This window comes from Daphnia carinata, chromosome 4 (genome assembly GCF_022539665.2).
Source record: "Daphnia carinata strain CSIRO-1 chromosome 4, CSIRO_AGI_Dcar_HiC_V3, whole genome shotgun sequence".
NCBI classification, from domain to species: Eukaryota; Metazoa; Arthropoda; class Branchiopoda; order Diplostraca; family Daphniidae; genus Daphnia; species Daphnia carinata.
The window spans coordinates 2,957,900-2,981,050 of NC_081334.1; the positions used below are offsets into that span (position 1 = coordinate 2,957,900).

The following is a 23,151-nucleotide window of genomic DNA, read 5'->3' on the forward strand; positions in this document are numbered from 1 at the left end:
TTATCAGGGACAGCCATAGGTGACGTGAAACCCATTTCAAATCTCTTGAAATGAGAAAATAACATGAAATACGGACGTGAACCCAACGGATTAAACAAAAAAAAAAGGGGAAAAACTCAAATATTTCGACATTTATTAACTTATTTGAGATTCCAAAGTTAACTGATATTAGCTGATTAGCAAAATACACATCACATCTTCCTATATTTTAAGAGACACCGAATCCCTTCCAGCATTTGAACGTCATCCTTTCAACCAAGACAATAATCATGTTGCACGCACTGTTCTTCATTGTTTTCATCGCCTCAGTGTCAGGTATAATAACTGCTTTATTTGATTGTATAGCTAAATCATTAACATCCCCCGTTATACACAGGGGCACCTAATGGAGGAACAGGGCGAATTGTAGGTGGTAGTCAGGCAGTGTCAGGTCAATTTCCTTATGTCGTTTCGATATCCAGGAATGACCTGCACATTTGCGGGGGATTCATCTACAACGATCGATGGGTCGTAACTGCCGCATCATGCGTTATTGAGTATATCATTTTACTAAGGTCTAACTCTTGTAAGTACGCTGGTACATGTTAATGTCTTGTACAGCGAAGTCAAGGACACTATCCTGGTAAAAGTCGGTGCGTTGTCCCTCATTACACCTGAACCGGAGGAGCAAATCATCAGCGTGCTGTCCAACGTAACATTCGACTTGTACAATCGAGAAACTAAACTGCACGACATTGCGCTCATCGAAGTAAGTGCCAATCTAAAATACAAGGGGACTATTACGTAATGTTGTCCAATGTTCTGCAGCTTTCACGGCCGATTGTATTCAGTTCGACGGCGGCCGCAATTCGCTACGATGAAATTGATGAACTTGCCCAGCCATGGAGAGGAATGATCGTTGGATGGGGAGCCACCACTGTAAGAAACGAATAACTATTTAGAATTTTTATTTTTCTCAATTGAAATAATTCAATCCAGCAAGGGGGAACTGCAGCTACGAGGTTGCGTTATGCTGCGATTGATGATCTGGCAGCTGATTGTCGTGCTTACGGTATTGATGAATTCGTCCAGAATTTCATGATTTGCGCTGGCTCCACAACAGGTAACACTCAATGCGATTAACAAGGGAATCAAATAATGAATTGGTTTGAAACTACGATTTTCAATGTAGGAACGATTGCACCGTGTGAATATGACGAGGGATCACCTTTGACCCAAGAAGCGAATTATGGCGGAGTTCAACAGACGATTGTTGTTGGCATCATGTCGAAGAACCTCGGCTGTGGAGATCCAACTATTCCAAGCATTTACACGCGTTTGGCAACCTATTATTCGTGGCTTCTACAGAATGCGGGACAACAGCCTGCTTTCATTTAAATCATGTTGAATTAACCCCAGCAAACATGTCAGACGAATGCTGCACGATCGTGACAATATACACGCTTCCTTAATTAATGTGATCATTTCTAAACAGCCAAGGCTCTGTTGTTTTCAAGCGATGAATGTTAGGCACATAAAACAGTTGATCCCTTTGATAGCAAGTAGCAGCATCCCCCCTAAATCAAGATAAGAAAGCAGTAACAATGACACGTTTGAGTTGTGCTGGCGTTTGGGACTATAAAGAATGCGTGTTTGTACGACGATTAACTTGTCACGTTGTCTTTCTTACCCAGCAACGCGAATGTTTACTCACCCCAACTGCCACTAATGCGATAAGGACATTACCAACTGCTAAATCTTGACACAACACCAAACAATTCCATTATGGAATTAAACGTGAACACGATGCTGTCCAATTTCAGGGTCCAGGCCTTTTTGGCAAATTAAACGCCGACTGTTACTTATGAGAGCAAATGACTTTAGTTATCAAACGTGATATATTTGCATTAACGGTGTTTACACAAATGAGAAACCAGTATATATCACATTCACGCTATCGAAATTTTAAGGGACTTAAGGATGTCAGACTGCGGCATTGAGAAACCCTTTGTGGATCCTATTGCCATAAACCTCCGTTTATGAATCCCGTCCCGTTTATGGATAATTTTTTGGCATTTCGTTAAACGGCATCAACGCAAAGACAGCTCAACTACTGTTCAGTTTAAAAATGAAACGTATGTTCTTGGTGATCACCTTCGTTGCCGCAATACAAGGTAAGGTCATCTTATTTTCAAAGAGGCTTGCTGATTCAAAGATGCTATGCCATTCGTCAGGTGTGCCAGTTGAAAATGTGGGCAGGATCGTTAACGGAGCCGAAGCAGCTCGAGGAGAGTTCCCGTGGCTTGTTTCGATTTCTGAGAATGTCCGACATATTTGCGGAGGGTTCATCTATAACGATCGATTCATCGTCACCGCTGCCTCTTGTGTCTTTGGGTAAACCTTTTCATCGATGTCGCCAAAATGCCCGTTGTTATTCCCTCCCTTGTTTGTTGTGTTCCAGGAAACCCATTACTTCGTTGAAGGTCAAGATTAGTGGATTGGTTTTAGGCATACCCGAACCGGATGAGCAAAACATCGACGTCATTTCTGTACACCTCCATCCGTCTTATGACGCTGTTTTTAAACTGCACGACTTGGCGTTCGTTAAGGTATTATATGTCCAGCAGTATGTCCTTCTTGTTGTAACGTTTTGTTTTACAGTTGAACAGGCCCATCGTTTTTGGAGATGCTGCAAAAGCCATCCGCTATGAAGAGCCAGACGAATCGATTAAGATGGCAACTATAGCTGGATGGGGATTGATTTCGGTATACACGACACAAACAATGTTGAATAGTTTTGAAACGTTTTTTGAATTAGGAAACGGACGGTCAGACTCAAAGGCTTCAGAAAACAACAATTTTTAACCTTGCGGCTAATTGCAATATTTATGGGAGCAATGAATATTCCGTTAACCACATGATTTGTGCTGGTGATGGTGAGTCACATTAAATTCATTCAACATGTTACAAGGGATTTTACTCATTTTTAATAAATCGCAAATCGATCACGAAGGAACGACGTCTCCCTGTAATTATGATCAAGGATCACCGCTCGTTCAAGCAACGCCTTCCGGAAACATTGTCATCGGAATCATGTCGAAGAATAAAGGCTGCGTATCTCCCTATCCGCCAACGATTTACACTCGCCTAGCAACCTATTATTCTTGGATTATGCAAACAGCAGGCCAACAGCCAGCAAATCTCTAATCAGTAAAATAAAAATGAAATAGCATTTCAACATGAACGGCCATCAAAAGATTCACGATTGACTTGTTTTCGAAAAATAAATGCAAACTACACTTGAAATGTAGTCATGGACATTATCCGTTCTTTCGGTAACATGAATAAAGATTATTTGTGTAGATTATTGGATATCAGCAAGAAATGGCGTGATGAAATTCTGACTGCGACAAGGGCACGAAACTATTGTTGTTGCCATCCTACTGACGTTATCAGATTAATCAGGCCAAAGCCATAGGAAATCGCATGACGTAGGACACATAAGCCATGGCTACGTCAGTACGGTAGTATGTCATATCTTTCGAATTTCCCAAAGTTAAAGGAATTTAAAATAATGAACACTCAGTCAGACGTTCGCTATAACCCAAGACAACCGCCCACGATGAAAGTCATATCGTTGTTACTCACAGTCGGCGTGTTAACCGCAGGTAAAACGATCGATTCATTTGAAAGAAAAGATTGAGCATCAGCTAATTGTTTTTGAAATTAGGAACACCGATAAACGAACAGGGACGCGTTTCTGGTGGTCTCGCACTCTCGGCCGCTGTACCTCATCTAGTATCGATCACGCTCGATGGCCAGCACGTATGTGGAGGATTCATTTACAGCAGTAATTGGATTGTTACAGCTGCCTCTTGCGTCAATGGGTAAAGGAGATTTTTTTGTTTTGCTTCTTCAAATTATGTCGTGATGTCCCCTCATCTTTCACAGCGTTTTGCCGAGTCAGGTGAAAGTCGTCGTGGCTCAGGTATCACTGATTCAGCAGGACATAGATGAGCAAGTGATATCAGTCTTCAAAATATACATTCACGAAGGATACCAGCCAACCACGAAACTGCACGATATTGCCATGTTGCAGGTACAACTCGTTTTCTTCTAATCCGTGCGGGATTTTGTATTTTTCTTTTGTACTTGTAACAGACGGCTTCGACGATGACGTTCGGACCTAGAGTTAATTTCATACGCTATGAAGAAGCAGAGGAAGTCAGCGGAACTGTAGTCAAATTGGCTGGATGGGGAGCCACAACGGTACATTTTATTTGCATATAGAACTCAGTTGTATGATGAACCTACTAATTAAACACTAACCGAGTCCCGAATTTGCTCTTCTTGTGGTTTGTTTAGGTGGGCGGCACGCCATCCACCAAACTGCGGGAGATAACAGTGACAATACCTGCCAGCTGTTCTGGAATGTACACCGCTGAAGAGTTTACTTCTAATTACATGCTTTGCGCTGGCGGCTGTAAGTCATTTAACGTTGCAATTTTAGCACCGCAATTTAAATAAATCTATTTCGGTTGTACCTGCAGCTCCAGCAGATATTGGATCTCCTTGCCAATACGACGAAGGTTCGCCTTTAGTTCAAACGATCGGCACGACTTCGTACGCAGTCGGGATCATGTCGAAGAACCAGGGTTGTGGGGCTGGCTTCGCACCGACCATCTATACTCGCCTCTCTGCCTACTATGCGTGGCTCAACAAGATTGGTGGCCTCCAGCCTGTCCTCTAACTGACAAGTCTATGTGTTTAATGAAATTTATCTTTTTAAAGAGTTTTAGAAAAGCGTTTCCGTAAAACTATAAACGAAATTTAAACTGTTCGATGTCTAGGACGAATGATGTTCGGTTAGTTTCTAGCAGAAGAATTGTACTGTCTTTAATGAGAAGTAGAAGTCTAATGGACAAACGAAGAAATAGACTCGTTCGTTACAATGTAGGCTACTCAACGTTCATTTCGAATTCTAACGGGTAGGCTAGCTATTAACTCAGAATGTAAGAAGAGAGACTTTGTTATGTACGAAATAAAAATGAAGAAAGAGAAAAATGCAATACTCACCGTTATTTCGGCGTTGGTCCTAGGATTTACGGTCAGTATACCAATAATAATAAGCGATGTTCCAGTTGCGTGAACGGAGTAATGGAGTCACAACTCAACTAAATTGCGCACTAGTATAACTGTTAAAATAGGGTCGAACGTGTATTGCAAAATGCACCCAAATTCCCGAAATATTTATTCATGCGTATCGAACCCAAAGTCTCCATTCAGGTGTAAGTAATATTTAATTTCCGTATTTATTGATAACCTGAAAATATCATGAATGTATATATAATTAAGAGCCAGTATACGTAACGTTGTAGTAGCGGGGTCGTGTTGGACTGGCCAGCTTAGATAAAGGCTTTTTTGTTTATCACGTTATCTAGTTCACAATATTGTCCATCTGAACTCGAACGGCAGAGCTGATTGCATCACTGGTAGCTTGACGGACGTGCGGATTACGCATTACTCCCGAAGTGAATTCACTTCTAGCTTTAGCGAAGGAAGCTCCGCTGTTACGGTATAAGCGGCTAACCTTGAAAGTCACGCAAAAGACATCAACATATTATTCGTCCTGTACAATTGTTTCAAACAATTTCTAAAACTCTTACTCGCACAAGAAGAAGAAAATCGCCCAAAGCGACCAATGCAAAACCGCACGCGATTATCAACGCTATAATTGCAACAGCGATATTCCCTAGTAATTGAACATGACCACATAAAACAAAATTAATAAAAAAAAAAGAAAGGAAATAAAAAAAAAGGGAAGTTATAGCGGTGCCGGATCAGATTAAACTCACCGGAATCGTTTTCTTCACCGAATGCAGCCAAAGCAACAATGAAACCGCTGTTATTATAAGGAATGACAATAGGGTTAGTTTAGCCTATTCGGTAATTTTAATGCTAAAAATTATTATTGTTTACCAGGTTCCCAAGTTGGGAAGACCCACAGCTTGAATAACTGTAGCAACCAATTGAGCGAAGAAAAAGACGAAAAACACCATGAAGTTAAACGAGCTGTCTGATCTGAAATTGGACACAATTAAAGTACGGAACAATTGAAAGTGGGCAAAGAATAAAAATATATGGAAGGGATGGAGACGGAATTTACCGGAATGCCTTGTAAGCGGGGCGGAACCAGACAAGATACGATGCGGGCGTGAAAAGGCAGCAATAAAGAATGGACAAGCCAAACATTGTTCCTTGGCCCAATTGAATAAACAAACCTAGGCAGCCTCCTACGTTGATCACGTATAAACAAGCATGAGCTGGAAACGATAAAAAGAAAAATGTTTAATAAATATTTCTTGAATAATTAGGTGAATTTGTACCTATCCATATCCAGTATATCATGTTGACGATGGGCTGAAATTCCACGTTGATTTCGACACTAATGTCTTGATAGAAGCATGGTTCGACGCAGAACTTACTGGGCAATGGTGGCCAGTTTTTTTCTTTCTTGTTTGCTACAAAGATGAATTGAAATTCGATTAAGCATCTTTTGGGATCTAAAAGAATTTAAATACCGTTGAATAGTACGCTATTTTGCAATTCTTCTTCTCGCCTTTGCAGTTCTTGAGCTTTACGCTCGAGATCTTCTTGCCGCTTCTACAACCGAAAGAGTTAAAGACGAATTCTTCGAGCAAAGGTTTTCGTTAAAAATACCTCGAAATCAGCTATAGATTCAAATGTCTGCTTTTGGGGTTGCTGTTTCTCTTGTGTAGGTAAAACGGCAGAAGTGGAAGGAACAGGAGACCCCTGAGGTTTTTGGTCCTTGAAAACCGAAAATTCAATTGAAAAGACAAAGTTTAAAGTGAATCAACACTTACCAAAGATGCAGTTGTTTCATTGCTAGAAAAAGGATTTGCAAAAGGGTTGTAATCTGCTAAAGGATCCATTCCAAACGCATATCCTCTAGACGGATCTTGCATGGCGTAAGTCTGAACAATCACTTTCTACCCCCTATTACAAAAGTTTTACGCACCTTGCAAGCACAGACGATTGTTATCAGTTCGTTGGTTAATGTTAACGATAAGCAGCGAGGATGTAACTTGCTTGCTTTGAACAGATTAAGCGTACATATTTAATAACACTTTAAACAAATATCGCTGAAATCTTTGTGTTAAGGATCCCAGTTTATTGTTATGGGCCAAATTGAAGTCTGCCAGAAGTGTTAGTTTTCCGACTACCAGACCGTACACGCAATAATTTTATATAAATTCGACGATGATAATCAACAATTTGCAACTGAAACTGAAATCAGATAATATATAAATTTTATATTTTCTGTAGGTTAGAAGAGGCTTGGGTCGTTGGTATCTTTTTGGGGGGAAGAGAAAAAGCAGACGACAGTTCTACAGCTCACAGCTATTTAATTCAGTAAAAGTTCTTGCATGAAAGCACGTTTTAATTTTAGTGGTTTTCCTCGAGCCGATTCATTCTAAAGACTTGGGGAAATGGCAATATCAATGGCCATGTCAGAGACGGATAAATTTATGGATAAATTTGATCCCGTCAATTCGAATAGAGAAAAGAGAAAGAAAATGCGCACGCAACCAGGAAGCAGTGGCGAAAGTAACGCCAATAGTGGTCGCGTGCATGGCAACAAAAAAGACAAGTTAGTATATTTATAAACTATCTGAATCAACTCGTCTGAAATGAAATTTTTTTGGGGGGGATAGAAAGGCTCGTTGCCTCTACAATGAAAAAGGGTTGCTGCTATTTGATGGAGCTGACCAGTATGTAACAGATTTAAACTTTTTTTGCTATAAGTTGCTTGAGATGAATATTGCTGTTTCCGTCTGTAGATGTGACTGTTTAAACGAGAACTGTCCTGGTTGTTTTTTTCCTTGCCCAAAATGCAGATCAGCCAAATGTGGTTCTGAATGCAGGTATTACTTTTGACATAGTTTGGGGATTTTATCAGTTACTTACCAGTCTGCTTGCAATAATTAGGATAAATCGGAGATGGGTCTTGGAAACAATTTCAGTTGATGGAACTTCTGAAGTTATAAAAAACCAGCATCTTCCTCCTCAGTGATCTTTTACAAATACCTGATAAGTATAAGCTATTTTGAATTAACATGTATTACATGTCTCGGAATTCCCTTTTTAAAAAATTGGTGTTCCTGCTTTATGGCATGCTGAAATACCCACTAATGGCTTACTAACTTATGCCATCAGCAAAGTTAATGAAGCCATTTTGGGCCAGGAGTGAATGACACGTCACGTCAGACCTTCTGCATTGATGTAATTAACTGACACAATGGCGGAAGTAAGATTGCCGAAAGATCTTGATTTGATGGTCTACAGCACGCTGTAATGGTTACTAACGGTACAAGTGTCTGGTGAGACAATGAAGTACGTCGCACTCCATCTCAGCCACACGACCGCCATTCACTGTTCAGATTTCAACAAGGAATCGGTATTTTCAAATAGTATACAGGAATTGTAAACTATTGAAATATCTTTCATCCGCACAAGTGTCTAGCTGTTCTTTTTTCCATATTCCCTGTTTAAATGAAATATCTGTTGTGCGCCTCACTGTGCTGGAAACCCAGATGCCTAGCATACAAAACCAAAATTGAAGCAGGAGTGCATCTTTAACCGATAAACGTACCTCCGCCGTTCAGCGGTACATTTATTGAAAAGTTGGTGAACTAGTGTTCGATTGGAGGAACCCGTTTCGATAAATTACTTTGTTCTCAGCGATCGGCTCAACAGTTTGTTCAGCTTTGTGAAATTAAAACAGCTTTTGATTAAGGGAGATCTGAAAAAACAAAAAACTTGGGTGACCGCATGCAGAACAAACGGAATTAGTGATTTTATAGCGCTCCGCTATACGACGAAGGTAAAGAGGGCGGGTATTCAGCTAGCGTCAGGTCTTGCTTCTCTTGGTCAGGAAGCAGTGGATGTATTCCGTTCACAACGAGTTTGACTGCTGAAGCGATCGCTCGCGTTTTTCCTTTATACTCGCTACACTTCTTCAAAGAAAGTGACGATTGGCTACCAATAGTTTCCCGTTTATTAGATCCTCTACAGTTTTTATTTGTTTCCATGGAATTTTGATTAATTTAACATCTGAACGTCAACAATGTCTCAGCGGATCCAGTCATCTTCGCAGCTTTTCAGTACTTGCCAGGTAAGTCTTGCGAAAAATTCCAGTGTTCCGTGCCAATGGGGCGTTTGAAGATTGGCAAAAAAAAATTTGCATACATTCCCGAGAGGCAGCATTTTCTTAGACAAGCCTTTTGTGCGGTTGTTTACCGGAGTAACGGTATAAGAGTGCGTGAATGCATATTACCATTTATACACTGTGATAAGCTATCAACCCCGTACCCTTGTAGCCTTAGGGTTCAGGATGACCGCTGCTTTAACTCGATCGTAGCAAAAATGTTTGTATTCACTTTTTATTTCAAAGATGTCTTCTCGTTTTGTTCCTCGACTTAGTTTCTCCCATTTTACGACGCAAGAGTATTTCACACCACACTACCGCTATGTTCCTTTTCCATCCTACTTTACCCCGTAATGTACCGTATGGTAATACAGTCCCCTAGAGCGCTATTTACAACGAAATGTCAGTAGATGTAACCGTGGCCAAGAGCCAAAGACAACCGCACACCGGGCCACCTGTTGGAACCAGCCAGGGACGAGACGTCTCTTCCAGAGCCAAGTGGAATAACGGGATTTTTCCATACCATTTTTAGAATCGATCGCTGTTTGTTTAATCCCGGTTTTTTTCTTTTCCCTCTTTACTTTATACTTTAGATCGTTATACTGTTGGTGCTTCTAGGCCAAGCGTGTCGAGGAGGATTGCAGCGACGTCAAGGCGAACCGTCCGAATATCCCGACGGTTATTTTCCGTTTGAGGAATCTCCGACGAGAACTCCACCTAAAGTGAGGAGACCCCCCTATGCACAGGCCGATGTTGATTGTCCAGGTATTTTTAAAGTCATCTTAACGGTTATGAAATTTCTAAAAGATTATTCAATTTTTTCAATGGATTTTGGATCAAGGCATCGATTCACCTGCGGCTGGAGATGGAGGTGTTCAATCCCTGGACAACTTGTGTGGCGATCTCAACAAAGGCTACATCCCAAAGAGTCCTTTAGGTCGTAACGTCAATGGACATTCCTATCCTTTGTAAGTCATTAGGGTACAATGCAGTGCACTAAAATCGCCGTTATTCTTGTTGAGACGTACATTTTTTTTTTGCTCATTTGAATTCGTTATTCATCCTGGCATTCTTATTTTCTATTTCCTTCTAATGACTTCCGCCTTGTGATGCATCAGCGAGCTCATCCGCAACAAGACGCTCGACTTCTTCAGTTCTACTTTGCCCATCCTGAAGGCTGACAAGAACCTGCCTAAATTGGCCAAATATGAAGATTTCGACGTTGTTGATAGAAACGACCAACAGTATATCGGAATTTTGTTCTATTTTCTTGTACGCTTGTTAAGTTGTTCTAACTTTCCATGTCTTTTACAGAATGTGGAAATCTAAAAGAAACAAGCGATACACTGATGAGGGGTCAGTCACACCGGAAGAAACCGAAGAGAAGAAAGACTTGAGGCGACAGGGAAGGGGCTTGTGCGACAAAAATTATGGCATGTCAGTCAATTTGTGGGTTGGCAAAACCGTGACCGATTAACCATTAAAATATTTTTTTTTCTTCTTTATAGAATTTGTACGATTTTGAATCTTATCAATGGCCGTTTTATGTCGGCCATTAACCCACAGGAGAGGATTGAGAATCCTGATCTATTGCCATCCAATAACTATAACAACAAAAACAACAACGTATGCAACAATGTAGTTTGACAAGGTTGAACAGAGACAGTTATTGATACATTTTTTCTTTTAAACAGCAAATCGGAGAAGACCCGTTAACTCCTTGTCCTTCAGCGGCAGAATATGTCACTCCTGTTTACGCCAAGAATTATCAAGGTATTCCACTTGAGATATGTCAAAAAATTTCCGTTTCAGAAATGAACAAAGTGCCTTGACTCGGAACAAGTTTACACGAGTTGCATGAGTGTTATGTGTATGTTTAATGCAGGCGTTTGGCGTTACGTGGTTCAGATCCCCTACGAAGGCTATTTCACTCAGACCGTTGAAGTAACAAAATGCTTGTAAGTCGCTTCATTGTTATGCTGTCTTTAGAAATTCTAACGATTGTTTTGATATTTGATTGATTTGCATACCGAAAGGAAAAAGAAATGCCATTTTATGGATGGCTCATGCCTAGCATCTCCGCGTTGGGTTAGTCTGTTGGTTGCAGAACTCTTTTACCCTCATGCTCGTTTCCCCTCTACCAAACCAGGTGAGAATCTTTATTTGTTGACAAAGATGTTACAATTATAACGGGGATATTTGGTTGTCGTTTAGGTGCTGCAAGTCATAGATCCATGAGTAAATCGGTGATTGGTAGTCTGAAAAGTCTTATTCCTCCACGTGTGCTACCAAATCTACCGCCTTATATCCCTCGCAGTCTTCCGATCGTACAGCCTGAAACAGTCGAAGAAAGTACAGAACACGACCAAGTACCACATGAAGATGTACCAAATGAAGAGCAAATACCAAACAAAGAAGATGTAGCAAACGAAGAGGAATTAGAACAATCATCTAGGTCTAAGAGGCAATCAGCGACGGACACGTCATCCACCACAAAGCAGACCTATTGTGACGGTGTCGACGAGATCGGTTGCTATCAGGTTTGGGTGTTAATTCGACCGTATCTACAATATTTTTTCCTTATAAAAATATTATGTTTTAGGTTCGGCTTTACTATGACTGGCTTCTCGTTCCTGGAAGTTGCAAATGCTGGTAAAATTTTTCTTTCACTGTTTTATCTTTGTACAAACATAATTGATGTCTAATCCCATGATGTTTTTATTATATCAGGAAGCAAGATTTCTTCACAAAATATGGCCGTAAATAAGCTGATAAGTCTACGTGTGGGAAACAAATGTCACTTTAATATTTATTCGTGGAACGGTCCGTCCATGCGTTAACTTTCTTCGCCTGTTTGCGTCCGACCACAGGATTTCGTAACTATGAAAAGATGTGTTTTCACATCGTCATGCTCATTTTTTTTTCCTTTTTGAAGTTGTGGGTTTTGTTCTTTTTTTTCCCTGTGTCTTAAAAATACTAGTTGGGATGAACTAGGTAGGTGAATGGGCGGCAATGGATAAAGAATGATGTCTATGTCCTTACCACTACGAAACGTATTGGAATTTCACAGTTGTGCATGCAAAAACTTTGTAGACGAGCTGATTAATCGTGTATCTGAAGCATGGGAGACTGTCATGTATTTCCTCAATACAGCACACATAATCCACAAGTGGGCGAGTAGTAATGCTAGTAAGTATCAGGGCGACTATTAACTCTAAAAGAGCAAATGCAGTTGTCGCCAGAAGAGGCGATTATAACACATCAACATGAAAGAAGGTAAAAGGGTGAATTTTTAACGGGCAGACTAATATTTTAAATGTTATGCAGTTATATTCAATAACAGAATTGTTTTTTCTTACGACTATCCCTTAAAATTAGCAATACTTAGATTTGCTTGTCCACTTCAGGATGGATAGAATTTCAGAACTTTAGCAACTGTTACACAAACAATTCAGTTCTAGTCTTTTCTTTTGAAATGTAAAGAAACCAACGAAGTTTCAAACCTTTTATAGTTTGCCTCAAGATGCCTTATTAAAATACGGTTTCGGTATAGTGATTTCTTTTTCTCACGTAATTAACCTGACTGTGAAATGACGAACAAGAGGAAACAGAAAAACAACAACGTTACAGAAATTGGAAAATAAAAAAAAAACAGCAAAAGGTTTGTATCGCAATGGTTGATAGATGTATAAATCAAGTGAACGATTAGCTTATGAATAAAGAAATTCACACTTTTGTGTTCCGAGATTCTTCGCTCCCTCGCATTAACATGTAAATGTTTAAACTAGAAAATGATGAGAGAAATGCCCGATGATTAAAGGGTGGAATTAGCGCTTGAAGAAGAATGTGAGAAACGCTTAGAACCGTGGACCTGTACCAGAGGTATTACTCATCTGAGCTCGAACGGCAGAACCGACTACGTCGGCAGCGGCTCCGCGGACGTGCTCGTTGCGCATAACACCGGAAGTAAATTCCGCCTGAGCTTTAGAGAAAGAGGCTCCAGTGCTGCGGTACAAACGGCTAACCTTTAGGGAAAACGCACATCAGGTTTGTAGAAGAGATAATTAATTTGAACATTTAGGTGCTTCTTACTCTGACGAGAAGAAGGAAATCTCCCAAAGCAACAACTCCGAAGCCCAATCCAAGGATCAAAACTAGAATTCCAACAGCGAGATCTCCTAAATTTTAAAGGTGATCAAGTAAAATTATATGATCTCGTCGCTCCCAAAAGTTTATTTGATAGGCAACTCACCGCCACTTGTTCGTCCGCCGATCGTAGACAATCCAACTATGAATCCACTGTCCATCAAGAACCATAGTAATTACGCATTCATAACGTTTATATTATTGATGCTTACCATGTCCCCAAATTAGGTATGCCAATAGCCTGGATAACGGTAGCTATCGTTTGGGCGAAAAAAATGACGAAAAACACCATGAAATTGAATGAGCTGTCAGATCTGAAAAGCAACCAAGTAAACAAAAAATCCCCGTTTAATGGCTCTATCAAGCAAAAACTAGTTTTCTAATATATGTGGACAAACCTGAACGCCTTGTAGACGGGTCGGAACCAGCAAAGATAGGAAGCTGGTGTGAATAGAATGCAGTACAGAATGGACAAGCCAAACATAGCTCCACTTCCTACTTGAATGAATAGAGCTAAGCAGCCCAATATGTTTAGAAGATACATCAAGGTATGTACTAAAAGTGGAAAAGTAAATAAATAAATGAATGTCGTGCATTAATCTTTATGTCTATCGAACATTTAACTTACACATCCAAATATAGTACAACATCCGAACGATTTTTTGAAATTCCAATGGGATTTCCACATTAATGTCCTGATAGAAGCATGGTTGGACACAAAACTTGTCAGGCAATGGTGGCCAATTATTACGCTGGGCTAAAATTTGATCAAAACACATCATTAGACACAAAAATACCTCTGACTAACTGAATGTGTTCTCACATACAGTTGAATGGTACATTATTTTTCAGCTCTTCTTCTCGCCTTTGCAATTCTTGTGCTTTACGCTCTAGCTCTTCTTGACGCCTCTAATACAGCCATAATAGGAATATAGTAATTTCACTTCACTCATAGAAAAGATTTAAATACTTGAAAATCAGCAGCAGACATTGCTGCCTGTTGTTGGGGCTGTCCAGGAGATATCACAGGGGCAGCTTGGATTGTTGGTGGTGGATTAGCTCCACTTCCACGGTCCTTGAGATTTGTATTTTTAAAAACAAAATAAAAATTATAAGTAAATAATAACAAATAGATAAATGAAACAAAACAACAAATAAAATGGATAAAAGAATAACAATAATAATAGTGAAAACACAAAAAAATTTTCAATTTTTTAAAGCATTTCTTTCTTTTTTACCATTGAAATTTTTGTGGTTTGATTACTTCCATCAAATGGGTTGTATTCTTCAAGACCTTGTTGAGCTCTTGCAGCATTGTTCCCTGCAGCTTGCTGGACAGATGGATCCTATGTATACAAAAAACACAAACATCACTATTACAACTTCATAGAAAAGAGTGGGGAGTAAGTTGGTTCTTGTACGTGTGATTCATCAGGCTTCTAACCTAAGCTAATATAAGTGAATGAATGATTATATATTCTACCGCAAAGGGATTGAAAACTGCCGGCTCGGCAAAAGGGTTCTGATCAAATCCACTCATTGTTTTTCTTTAGACAATGATTCCGAATGGTGTTTAACGATTTATCTGACAAATTCGTTCCCTAAAATACTGAGATAGCTTTGCGTTTAGTCACTTTAGCCACACGGCACACGAAACGTCAACTGCAGAAACAAGTATACAGACCGAAAACTTCTATTAGTTGCTAAATAACAGGTAAGCAACGCTGACTTCACCAGGAATGTTTTTTAAAGAAACATTTTAATTATGTCCGTGTAACGTCAACATTAGTTTAACAGTTATTAAAGTTTTTTAAACTATAGAATTAGCTTATCCTTTCTTCTTTTTTTATTTACTAGGAAAATTAAAAAGTTTTGGCAATCTTGCTGAGTGGTGTGCGAAATTACTCGAAAAACCCACAAAAATGGCTGAGCCTGACTGGGGTATATATTTTTAAAAATATTTTACACCTTAAGATGTTTAGAATTGTGCATAGTTGCAATAACATCCGTTACTTTTCATAACGTGTTAAATTATATTTGCAACGAATACAACTTATTTCGGTTTTTTTCGGAACGACAGATGCCGAGGATTTTGAACCTCAAGTACCTGCACCAGTTGCTACTGCCATTATTTCAGATAAATGGGAGGGTGAGGATGAAGATGAACCTGTAAAGGTGAGTGTAATATATATCAATGTTGTCTTATTATGGAATGTTCATTAAGTTTAAATATACTATTTTTCATTGGAAGCTCAAGCTTGCTAATCCCAGTCTTTTTCTGTCCTATTTTTTTCACTTTCACTTTTCAACTATCTACTCGGGTTTTGTGTGCCATATTAATCTACCTATTTTAGCTATGTCTGATCATCTTTTATGATTATTTGTTTACGGTCTTTCTTCTTTACTACAGGAAAGCTGGGAAGATGAAGAAACAGAACCTAAGCCTGTTGAAACCAAAACAGCACCCACAGTAAGTCATTTATTGCCCGTTCATTTATTCACAAACATTGAAACATTTTTAATACTTAATCTAGTCTACAAAGAAAAAGTCAAGTAAAAGATTAGAAGAAAAAATAGCAGAAAAAGAAAAAAAAACCAAACAAGAAGCTGAAGCCAGAAGAATGTTACAAGAAGCGAATATGACACCAGAAGAGAGAATAGCAGAGAAGCTTCGGAGACAAAAACTAGTTGAAGAATCAGATTTTGAAATGGCAAAAGAAACCTTTGGTGAGTTGATTTCAATATTAAGTTCCATAATGATTATTGATTGCTTCTCCTATGAGGCAATTATTTTGGCTTTAGTATAAGTAAGTCTAATTGTTGATGGTGTCTATGTGTTTGAAGGTATCACAGGTACATTACCTGCAGAAGGAAGCATAGATCAAGCAAACCCATCTTCAAAAGAAGAGTTTGTAGAATTAAAAAATAGTTTGTTGAAAAAGCTACAGTCATTTTCAAGTAAAGCACCCTACAATGACTTTATAGAAGACTTAATCAAAGATATCTGCATTGGATGTAAGTCAATACCTTTGCTACATTAGGTTTTTCTAGAGTTAACCTTTTTTTTTTCAACTGTCGCCTTTCTGCAGTGGAAGTGGATGTCCTTAAAAAGGTCAGCTTAACTTCAAAATCTCTGCATGAAGAAAAACTTAAGATGGTAAAGGCTGCAACGAAAGGTGGAAAGAAAGGAAAAGCAAAGGTCACCTTAAAAATGGACAAAGGAGTAGTTGACAACTTCGATGATGATTTCGGTGGTGGAGACTACGACGACTTCATGTAGGGTCCAACTGGTTTTCTTTTGTTTTTGACGGCAAAGGTTTATTGGTGAAATAAATGTATGATTTTGCCATATTGCCTGCGTTCATTTATAATTGTATTATTTTTTTTTTTCAGCCGTCCTTAGCTAAAACATAGGATTTGGTTCCCCTGCTAAAACTAACCACTGGATGCCGCTGAGTTAAACTACGATATCTTACAGAAGTATTATTTGAAAAAAACAGGAGTTAAAGAAAAAGCATTTGAGCATAGCACGACGGAACTAAGCGTAAGAAACATTTGCTTTAATTTTAATCGTATTGCGTAGTTTAGGATTCAAAAGGCCTCGTGATGACTCATAGTGGGATTCGAAACACTTCGTTTTATCGGCGTGGTGTGAAAGTATCGAACTAAAATTGATTTGGTACCACAGCTACATTTTTTTAGCGGTTCTCCGTGGCAAATTCTGTAACGACTACCTACTCAATCAAAAAGTCTTTAGTTTACTTTGTCTCGCAGTGACAAAGTTTGCAAAGAGAGCGTAAAAATAGAGTTGCCGGATGATAATTAGCATGGAGGGTGGTAACATACAATGCAGCAACGCGAATAAGTTTTCAAACCAAGTGTTGCTAAGCAACTTGGTGAAACAGCATTACAAACAGCTTTGTGAAACACTACACTTTTATATGGAAAAGGGTATGTTGTGCGAGGGCAGCGTGTATTAGAACTTAGTTTACCCTGCACACTTAAAAATTCAACAAAAATGCTTTGCGCTCTGCGTTACGCGATTAGAATTAACGTTACCTGTGTACGTCATGGGTTGTTGCCCTAGCGTCAAACATCCCCTTGCCGAATCAATAACTGAAGCGTTTATCCTTGCTATAGCAACATTAACACTGCAAAGGCGATCAATCTTAGTTGTTTGTTCGAACTGTTTATACCTCCCTGGTTGCAGTAGATCGTTGTTGAATTAAAAGAGAAGTCTACTAAATATTAAACAAGAATGGATCTCAAGAAAATCAGTGGAGCAGAGTTTTTGCCTTTAGCAAACGCTAAAAATAGACAGCTGCAACAAAAGGTAAAATGTTTTTTCTGTTTCATGATCTCGATAACTTATTATTTATTTAAACTTATTATTTTTTTTTTTTGGCACTTCTTTTTGCTGACAGGTACGGGACAAACGAAATAGACTAGCGCAGGTGCTGTTAGAACTTGATCAGAACGAGAACATCATAAAAACTGCTGATGAAGATCTCACGACACTGGAACAAAACACGCAACAAACGAATGTAAGTGCCTATAATAAGCTGGTAACTTTCACTTTGTTCGATTTAGAAAAATTTGGAACGGTTTTTTTTGAGCAAATTAAGATCACTAGCGATGTCTCTCTTGCATTAAAGCGTGTGATACAGCATAGCATTCTCCATTTGAATTTGCCATTGTTTTGAAATGACGTCCGCTATAAAAAAATAATTAATAATTAGAGACAAGCAAGGAATCGTTCTTGTAGAATTCATGGTGAAATGTTATGAGAATTTTTTTTGACGACTTAATCGGCTACTTGTGTTTCTTTAAGGTTCTCGCAAGCAACATACGGAGTCAAGTCCGCAAGGAACGTGAAACGCTAAATTTAACAAACAATGAAATCGACACCATAGAACAGGAAACTAAAAAGCTTCAGCAAGCCTTGCAGCAAACCAAAACGAATTGCCAATTTCATAAGGTTCATAATTCATAAATTTACTTTGGGAATGCTCGTGCTTAAAGTAATAACGAACATCTAGAAAAAGCTAGCAGAACAGAATCTTGCTTTGGAGAGGCTCAACCAATTCTACGAGGAAGAAGATAAATTCGTGGCTGTTATGGAAAAAATGGTTGAATCTCAATTGGAGGATCACACTACTCTGGAAAAATATTCCCATCAAGACAACATGACTATCAAGGTTAATTAACACAACAGATTTGGTTGTCGTGTGCTCCGTTAAAATGAAATAATTTTTCATTTTTCATGCAGGATTTGGAGATAAAATTAGCTAGAACGAGGGAAGATATCGACGAAATAGAACGTCAGTTTAAAATGGCCAAAGAAGATCGCGAAAATACAGCCATCCAGTTGAACAAGATGCAAGAAGAATTTCGAGCCATGACCGAAGATCGCGATCGCAACCTTTTGCAATGGGAGGCGACTATAAGCCAACTGGATAACTGTAGGAAGCAACTTGATAAATCTCGAGCCGTAAAGATTTTACTACCGCACGTAATTGACGATTGATGTCTCAAAGCATTATTTTTCTCGTAGGATTATCAAACAGTGAAAGAATTAGCTAATGCCGACCAGAATCGACTTGATAGTATCAATAGGTGCATTAAGCAGTTCCAGGACGACATCAGTGGTTTGGAACGGGCTTTTCGTGCTAGGGAACTTGTGGCTAACCAAATGAAATTAAAGATAGATGACCTTGATAAAGTACACAGTGAACAGCAATCCGAGGTTAATATAGTTTTTTAAGAATTCTTATGCCACATATACTTGAGAATAATATTTGTACAGTACGTTGCGTTCGAAAAAGTAGCAAAAAGACTTACAACAGAAATAATGTCAACAAGGAAAACTGCGGAAAGCCTTAAACAAAAAAGCATCGAAGTTCAAGCTAAATTGGCTGAAGAGCAAGAAAAGTATAAACAACAGGAAAAAGAGCTGGAGCAGTTCAGGAAGACTGTAGGCTCAGCAAAGGCACAGAAAGAATCCCTCTCACTTCTAGCAAAGGTAAGGTTTAAAAGGCATTTTGATTGCAAACAAAATATTGAACGTTATTCATTAAAGGCGGCGGATGAGCGCTTTGCGCGCCATCGGAACCATCTTAATCAAATTGCAAACGAATTTGCCAGCGTTCAAGCTGATATCAGCAATATCAAATCAAAGTTTAACAGCTGTGTCACAGGTGTGCGATTTAACATCCATAGCATTCGAAACCTGGAGAATCAAATATCTGCCCTTCAACAGAAATTAGTTCAGCAAGAAGAATTGATTTATAATAAGGTAGCAACGTACACATTTTTCTGTCGATTTGTTTCGGGATTAATTTGAAGCTTTTAACTTTTCTTGTTGCTGAACTGTTCAAAAGAGTATGGACATTGTTCGCATCGAATTAGATTTACGAAGACTACGACATAGCGACGGAGAATATGAAGAACGAAAATCACAACGTGAGCAGATTGATGCTTTAAAGTTCGACATAGATGCTGCTAATTCAGTTCTAGTTGCTCTGAAATACGAACTATCAAAAACCCAGGTAGGGTTCGGATTGCCAATGAAGTTGTTTAGCTTTAGTGCCTAGAGAATCAATTAAATACTCTTGCCATTTCGTTAGAGTGATGCAATGGGATTACAGCGAAGCTGTGATATTCAACAACAAAAAAAGAACGTCATGCAAACACTATCCAAGCAGCTGGAATCTGAGTGCCAAAGTCGTGAAAGAGAAAGTCGTGATCTTAGACGGGATCTTGAGGAACTACGCATGGGAGAGAGCCTTATTCATCTGGATATTAAACGTAGAGAGAGCATGATTGAAATGCGCTCGGCGGTCGTCCAACAGCTAGAAAATCAAAAAAGACACATTGAAAATGTAAGTCTTCTTTACGTGTGAATAATAAAAATGTACAGTAACGCAAATAATCATATTCTATTTTGTGTAGGCCATCCAAACACGACTAGAAGAATTAACAAACCAAATGGAGCTTCTTCAACTCGAAAGTCGTTCGTTGAAAGAACGGAATCAGCAACTGTTGGCATCAGTAAACCAAAAAACCGTCGAAATTGATCACATCAAACTACGGTAAACAAACAACTAAATAGTTGCAGACATTAAGACGTTTACTTGTATGTTAATCATGCTTGTGACTTGTGATTGCCAATCTACTGATTAAATTTTAGGTACGACGTAGTGGCCGATACCTTAGTAATGGAGAACGGCGTTAAAGAAACATCCGAAGCGTATTTCATCATCAAGGTTATAGAATCGTCATGTTGTGCCATCACGTTGCATATTTAGCTGATTACTATTTTAACAGATGGCTCAAGAAAAAGAATTTTTGAAAGAATCTATAAGCGATCTCCAGAACGTGATACATAGCTTAGAGAGTGACAATTCGGCTCTGAACGGCACCCTACAATTGGTATCCACCGCAAACCAACATTTTCGTCAGGCTTGTATTGTTGGTGTACTTACAGGTAAGTGTTACTAGTTTAATATCCTTGTAAACTTATGGCAGTAAAGAATTTTACCAAACAAGATGACGACAAGGCGATCAAAATCCAAATGGAAATGGAAGATAAGCAGTTAGAAAAGATGGTGGATGACCGTAAAAAAGACAACTATCAACAATGTTATTCCTTCGAAGTAAGTTTGCACAAGCTAAACTTTGATTGATAAAGAATGAACTTCTTTCTTTAATGTTTTAGCGCTTGCAAGATGAATTACGTGAACTGAAGGAGGAAGCATATCGCCTAAAAACTCAGATTGACGCTAAATTAAACACTGAGAAGGATCTGTCGAACGAAATTGAGCAACTGCAAACCAAAATTGATCGAGCAAGAGATATCAATCTTGTTCTGCAAAAAACTGTGCGAAGGTCCAAAAAAACGAAAAGTAAACTCTGCGAAGAAGTAAGTCTATTATAAACAGTTTGAACATAAATATACAATGACATTGAACTTGTTATGGATTGTTTGTCTTGACCACTATTCCTTTTGCAGATTGTACCAATTTCCACAATAATGTTGAGCATTTGTTCTATTTTCAGATTGACTTTGAGATAGGTCAGATCCAAGAAAAGTGTTTGAATGCACAAACAGCAATGTTTACTCTGTCAGAAAGTGATCCTGGCATAAAAACTACTTTGGTTCAAATTATGGAAGAAACGGCAGCTAACGATTCGCTTGAAATCAAAGAACTCGTTTTGCCTGCACCACCTAATAAAACACGCTTGGACATCACAGATTTTCCGCATTCCTCGAGTTCAGTTAGCCCACCACTATCCATGAGCTAAAGTATGTATGCACCATAATGCAACTAAACCAATTTGTATTAATGCAATCATTTTATTTCATCTTCTCCCATCAAGACATCAGCGGAAAGCCATGAACCCTCCCTTCCATATCTAATGTATTAGCATCATGTTTAGTTTGCTTTGCTCTTGCAATTGTTGTGGTCGTTTATAGTTGTATACTTTTGTGAACAAAACTGAAATTATACTCAAAATGATTGTGTGGAAAACTCATTATTGTTTTCCATGTATACCACCTGACTAGTAGCTGAGACATGAGACGGTCTGGTTCTCGTTTACAGTGTATCTTCTTTTGTCAACAGCTTTCTTCGAAGTTGTTACTTATCTATATGAATCCCAATTATGCATTAAAATCTGAATTTTGTTCTTTTCTGGAGAAGAGGAGTAGGGCCTACATCGAATCATCCTTTCTGTTAGGGAAGCATAGATGAACTGGAATGGAGGGTAAGCATATCAATTACCTTAAGGGGAAAACACATAGCTTTCCCGAAATAAAATTAGGGTAAAGGTAACATAAAATTTGAAGGCCGATAGCTGTTCAAGGAAAAAAAATTTTGACGTAGGCTGAGGACATGCAAATTTCACCTCGTTCGACCTACGCTTTAGCGTTGACCTCTAATGCAGCAGTAGCCTTAAGCAATTCAGTTTAGAAATCAAAAACCTGATTCCACTCTCCAACTCAGTAGTTCATTCACCTGCACGGGATACACTAGTGTAGATAGTACTCTTTTGGTGCATTAATAGTGTTTCACACATTTGCACATGATTATAACATCGTTAACTGTTGGATACTTAATTTGTGGATGCACAATCACGCACTGCGAAAGCCTCACACAAGCACTGGGATTTGCTTTTGCACTGGTCTAGCCTAGTAAAGCCTAGATAGATAAGAAAAATGTAGAATAAGTTAAGGTTAAATAGTCTAGGATAAGATTAAGGCTTCGGTAAGTTAGGCACAATCCTCCTCTCACATTGCATTTGCACTACATTGCCTGCACTCAACGCCTTGCATTTGTTCCAACCTTTCATTTTGCAATTTGCACAACATGCCTCCTGAAACCTTTCAGCATGTTATGCAAATACACCAACGTCAAGTACTCCATGATTATACCTCATCATTAACCCTTAATAAGTTCTTTTTTTCAGGATCTGTTTTTCATTTGTGTACTTAATGTGTGATAGATATAAGCAATAGACTATTGTTCATTGTTAATCAACAGCATTTTTTTTTTTCTTTCTTTCGCTATGAATTAGGAGGGCAATCTCTGGGCATCACAATGGAGTGCGGGGCACCGACGATCGTCGCCACCAAGAAAAAAGGTATCATTGATAAATTATAGGATACTAACTGTGTTTTTTTTGTCGTTTATGTATTTAGATTGGCCTGCCCACACCGAAGAGGCCCATCGAGGATCGTCGGGGGAGCCCTAGAACGCCGTGGGATCTTCGAGATCGTCGCCTTAAAAGGTACCATT

The 23,151-nt window shown here is 38.9% G+C and overlaps 9 protein-coding genes across 12 annotated transcripts; 7 read left to right on the forward strand and 2 right to left on the reverse strand.

Moving 5' to 3' along the window:
- The first annotated feature begins 180 nt into the window (after window positions 1–180).
- LOC130694855 (serine protease ami-like) lies at window positions 181–1,455 on the forward strand. Its single transcript, XM_057517960.2, has 6 exons — window positions 181–315; window positions 377–536; window positions 601–748; window positions 808–918; window positions 979–1,102; window positions 1,172–1,455. The coding sequence occupies exons 1-6, from the start codon at window positions 270–272 to the stop codon at window positions 1,375–1,377; spliced, it is 795 nt and encodes a 264-aa protein (XP_057373943.1). The 5' UTR covers window positions 181–269; the 3' UTR covers window positions 1,378–1,455.
- A 594-nt stretch (window positions 1,456–2,049) lies between these two features.
- On the forward strand, window positions 2,050–3,285 carry LOC130694856 (complement factor D-like). The gene is made up of 6 exons (XM_057517961.1): window positions 2,050–2,153; window positions 2,214–2,373; window positions 2,441–2,588; window positions 2,641–2,745; window positions 2,798–2,915; window positions 2,993–3,285. Exons 1-6 carry the CDS (start codon window positions 2,108–2,110, stop codon window positions 3,184–3,186), a joined length of 771 nt encoding a protein of 256 aa, XP_057373944.1. The 5' UTR covers window positions 2,050–2,107; the 3' UTR covers window positions 3,187–3,285.
- Window positions 3,286–3,516: 231 nt separating this feature from the next.
- Window positions 3,517–4,931, forward strand: LOC130694852 (complement factor D-like). Its single transcript, XM_057517955.1, has 6 exons — window positions 3,517–3,647; window positions 3,710–3,866; window positions 3,931–4,078; window positions 4,141–4,248; window positions 4,345–4,462; window positions 4,530–4,931. The coding sequence occupies exons 1-6, from the start codon at window positions 3,554–3,556 to the stop codon at window positions 4,727–4,729; spliced, it is 825 nt and encodes a 274-aa protein (XP_057373938.1). The 5' UTR covers window positions 3,517–3,553; the 3' UTR covers window positions 4,730–4,931.
- Window positions 4,932–5,286: 355 nt separating this feature from the next.
- LOC130694849 (secretory carrier-associated membrane protein 5-like) lies at window positions 5,287–7,024 on the reverse strand. Its single transcript, XM_057517951.2, has 9 exons — window positions 6,864–7,024; window positions 6,700–6,807; window positions 6,561–6,642; window positions 6,366–6,500; window positions 6,146–6,302; window positions 5,959–6,060; window positions 5,835–5,881; window positions 5,646–5,731; window positions 5,287–5,569 (listed from the first exon to the last, which is right to left on the reverse strand). Exons 1-9 carry the CDS (start codon window positions 6,963–6,965, stop codon window positions 5,417–5,419), a joined length of 972 nt encoding a protein of 323 aa, XP_057373934.1. The 5' UTR covers window positions 6,966–7,024; the 3' UTR covers window positions 5,287–5,416.
- Window positions 7,025–7,383: 359 nt separating this feature from the next.
- On the forward strand, window positions 7,384–8,622 carry LOC130694860 (ARL14 effector protein-like). The gene is made up of 4 exons (XM_057517966.2): window positions 7,384–7,651; window positions 7,716–7,772; window positions 7,842–7,925; window positions 7,990–8,622. The coding sequence occupies exons 1-4, from the start codon at window positions 7,491–7,493 to the stop codon at window positions 8,072–8,074; spliced, it is 387 nt and encodes a 128-aa protein (XP_057373949.1). The 5' UTR covers window positions 7,384–7,490; the 3' UTR covers window positions 8,075–8,622.
- Window positions 8,623–8,964: 342 nt separating this feature from the next.
- Window positions 8,965–12,377, forward strand: LOC130694846 (uncharacterized). Of its 2 annotated transcripts, none has more exons than XM_057517946.2 (12): window positions 8,965–9,175; window positions 9,802–9,973; window positions 10,050–10,176; window positions 10,327–10,452; window positions 10,523–10,657; window positions 10,717–10,834; window positions 10,903–10,981; window positions 11,094–11,166; window positions 11,245–11,357; window positions 11,423–11,748; window positions 11,811–11,860; window positions 11,939–12,377. In XM_057517946.2, the coding sequence occupies exons 1-12, from the start codon at window positions 9,128–9,130 to the stop codon at window positions 11,973–11,975; spliced, it is 1,404 nt and encodes a 467-aa protein (XP_057373929.1). In that variant the 5' UTR covers window positions 8,965–9,127; the 3' UTR covers window positions 11,976–12,377. The 2 variants fall into 2 exon arrangements, with proteins under 2 accessions (XP_057373929.1, XP_057373930.1); XM_057517947.2 differs by having other exon boundaries at window positions 8,967–9,175; window positions 10,523–10,645.
- LOC130694848 (secretory carrier-associated membrane protein 2-like) lies at window positions 12,329–15,046 on the reverse strand. The gene is made up of 10 exons (XM_057517950.2): window positions 14,838–15,046; window positions 14,593–14,700; window positions 14,325–14,429; window positions 14,182–14,263; window positions 13,983–14,111; window positions 13,753–13,909; window positions 13,567–13,668; window positions 13,461–13,507; window positions 13,301–13,386; window positions 12,329–13,233 (listed from the first exon to the last, which is right to left on the reverse strand). Exons 1-10 carry the CDS (start codon window positions 14,892–14,894, stop codon window positions 13,066–13,068), a joined length of 1,041 nt encoding a protein of 346 aa, XP_057373933.1. The 5' UTR covers window positions 14,895–15,046; the 3' UTR covers window positions 12,329–13,065.
- A 183-nt stretch (window positions 15,047–15,229) lies between these two features.
- On the forward strand, window positions 15,230–16,705 carry LOC130694857 (eukaryotic translation initiation factor 3 subunit J-like). Its single transcript, XM_057517962.1, has 6 exons — window positions 15,230–15,295; window positions 15,435–15,529; window positions 15,765–15,824; window positions 15,889–16,081; window positions 16,199–16,369; window positions 16,444–16,705. The coding sequence occupies exons 1-6, from the start codon at window positions 15,277–15,279 to the stop codon at window positions 16,632–16,634; spliced, it is 729 nt and encodes a 242-aa protein (XP_057373945.1). The 5' UTR covers window positions 15,230–15,276; the 3' UTR covers window positions 16,635–16,705.
- A 62-nt stretch (window positions 16,706–16,767) lies between these two features.
- On the forward strand, window positions 16,768–21,889 carry LOC130694844 (coiled-coil domain-containing protein 39-like). Of its 3 annotated transcripts, XM_057517943.2 has the most exons (18): window positions 16,768–16,898; window positions 17,565–17,687; window positions 17,779–17,898; window positions 18,186–18,332; window positions 18,394–18,552; window positions 18,624–18,845; window positions 18,909–19,100; window positions 19,161–19,376; window positions 19,434–19,649; window positions 19,735–19,902; window positions 19,981–20,235; window positions 20,306–20,445; window positions 20,544–20,619; window positions 20,681–20,840; window positions 20,903–21,009; window positions 21,072–21,275; window positions 21,413–21,659; window positions 21,734–21,889. In XM_057517943.2, exons 2-17 carry the CDS (start codon window positions 17,613–17,615, stop codon window positions 21,656–21,658), a joined length of 2,703 nt encoding a protein of 900 aa, XP_057373926.1. In that variant the 5' UTR covers window positions 16,768–16,898; window positions 17,565–17,612; the 3' UTR covers window position 21,659; window positions 21,734–21,889. The 3 variants fall into 3 exon arrangements, 2 of the variants coding, with proteins under 2 accessions (XP_057373926.1, XP_057373927.1); XM_057517944.2 differs by lacking the exon at window positions 16,768–16,898 and having other exon boundaries at window positions 16,972–17,687; XR_009420918.1 differs by lacking the exons at window positions 21,413–21,659; window positions 21,734–21,889 and having other exon boundaries at window positions 20,914–21,009; window positions 21,072–21,210.
- Window positions 21,890–23,151: the final 1,262 nt, after the last annotated feature.

Coding starts and splice junctions, on each gene's coding strand:
- LOC130694855 (XM_057517960.2), top strand. CDS start 270: ATGTTGCACGCACTGTTCTTCATTGTTTTCATCGCCTCAGTGTCAG. Junction 537..600: donor GCCGCATCATGCGTTATTGA/GTATATCATTTT, acceptor TGTCTTGTACAG/CGAAGTCAAGGACACTATCC. Junction 1,103..1,171: donor TTGCGCTGGCTCCACAACAG/GTAACACTCAAT, acceptor TTTTCAATGTAG/GAACGATTGCACCGTGTGAA.
- LOC130694856 (XM_057517961.1), top strand. CDS start 2,108: ATGAAACGTATGTTCTTGGTGATCACCTTCGTTGCCGCAATACAAG. Junction 2,154..2,213: donor CTTCGTTGCCGCAATACAAG/GTAAGGTCATCT, acceptor GCCATTCGTCAG/GTGTGCCAGTTGAAAATGTG. Junction 2,916..2,992: donor CATGATTTGTGCTGGTGATG/GTGAGTCACATT, acceptor TCGATCACGAAG/GAACGACGTCTCCCTGTAAT.
- LOC130694852 (XM_057517955.1), top strand. CDS start 3,554: ATGAACACTCAGTCAGACGTTCGCTATAACCCAAGACAACCGCCCACG. Junction 3,867..3,930: donor GCTGCCTCTTGCGTCAATGG/GTAAAGGAGATT, acceptor CATCTTTCACAG/CGTTTTGCCGAGTCAGGTGA. Junction 4,079..4,140: donor ACGATATTGCCATGTTGCAG/GTACAACTCGTT, acceptor TACTTGTAACAG/ACGGCTTCGACGATGACGTT.
- LOC130694849 (XM_057517951.2), bottom strand. CDS start 6,965: ATGCAAGATCCGTCTAGAGGATATGCGTTTGGAATGGATCCTTTAGCA. Junction 6,808..6,863: donor ATGAAACAACTGCATCTTTG/GTAAGTGTTGAT, acceptor TCGGTTTTCAAG/GACCAAAAACCTCAGGGGTC. Junction 5,732..5,834: donor CGGTGAAGAAAACGATTCCG/GTGAGTTTAATC, acceptor TTCAATTACTAG/GGAATATCGCTGTTGCAATT.
- LOC130694860 (XM_057517966.2), top strand. CDS start 7,491: ATGGCAATATCAATGGCCATGTCAGAGACGGATAAATTTATGGATAAA. Junction 7,773..7,841: donor CTATTTGATGGAGCTGACCA/GTATGTAACAGA, acceptor TTCCGTCTGTAG/ATGTGACTGTTTAAACGAGA. Junction 7,926..7,989: donor AAATGTGGTTCTGAATGCAG/GTATTACTTTTG, acceptor TGCAATAATTAG/GATAAATCGGAGATGGGTCT.
- LOC130694846 (XM_057517946.2), top strand. CDS start 9,128: ATGTCTCAGCGGATCCAGTCATCTTCGCAGCTTTTCAGTACTTGCCAG. Junction 10,177..10,326: donor AATGGACATTCCTATCCTTT/GTAAGTCATTAG, acceptor GTGATGCATCAG/CGAGCTCATCCGCAACAAGA. Junction 10,982..11,093: donor TTACGCCAAGAATTATCAAG/GTATTCCACTTG, acceptor TGTTTAATGCAG/GCGTTTGGCGTTACGTGGTT.
- LOC130694848 (XM_057517950.2), bottom strand. CDS start 14,894: ATGAGTGGATTTGATCAGAACCCTTTTGCCGAGCCGGCAGTTTTCAAT. Junction 14,430..14,592: donor AAACCACAAAAATTTCAATG/GTAAAAAAGAAA, acceptor ACAAATCTCAAG/GACCGTGGAAGTGGAGCTAA. Junction 13,669..13,752: donor CCCGTCTACAAGGCGTTCAG/GTTTGTCCACAT, acceptor GTTGCTTTTCAG/ATCTGACAGCTCATTCAATT.
- LOC130694857 (XM_057517962.1), top strand. Junction 15,530..15,764: donor ATGAAGATGAACCTGTAAAG/GTGAGTGTAATA, acceptor TCTTTACTACAG/GAAAGCTGGGAAGATGAAGA. Junction 15,825..15,888: donor AAACCAAAACAGCACCCACA/GTAAGTCATTTA, acceptor TACTTAATCTAG/TCTACAAAGAAAAAGTCAAG.
- LOC130694844 (XM_057517943.2), top strand. CDS start 17,613: ATGGATCTCAAGAAAATCAGTGGAGCAGAGTTTTTGCCTTTAGCAAAC. Junction 18,333..18,393: donor CGAATTGCCAATTTCATAAG/GTTCATAATTCA, acceptor ACGAACATCTAG/AAAAAGCTAGCAGAACAGAA. Junction 20,841..20,902: donor TATTGTTGGTGTACTTACAG/GTAAGTGTTACT, acceptor TTACCAAACAAG/ATGACGACAAGGCGATCAAA.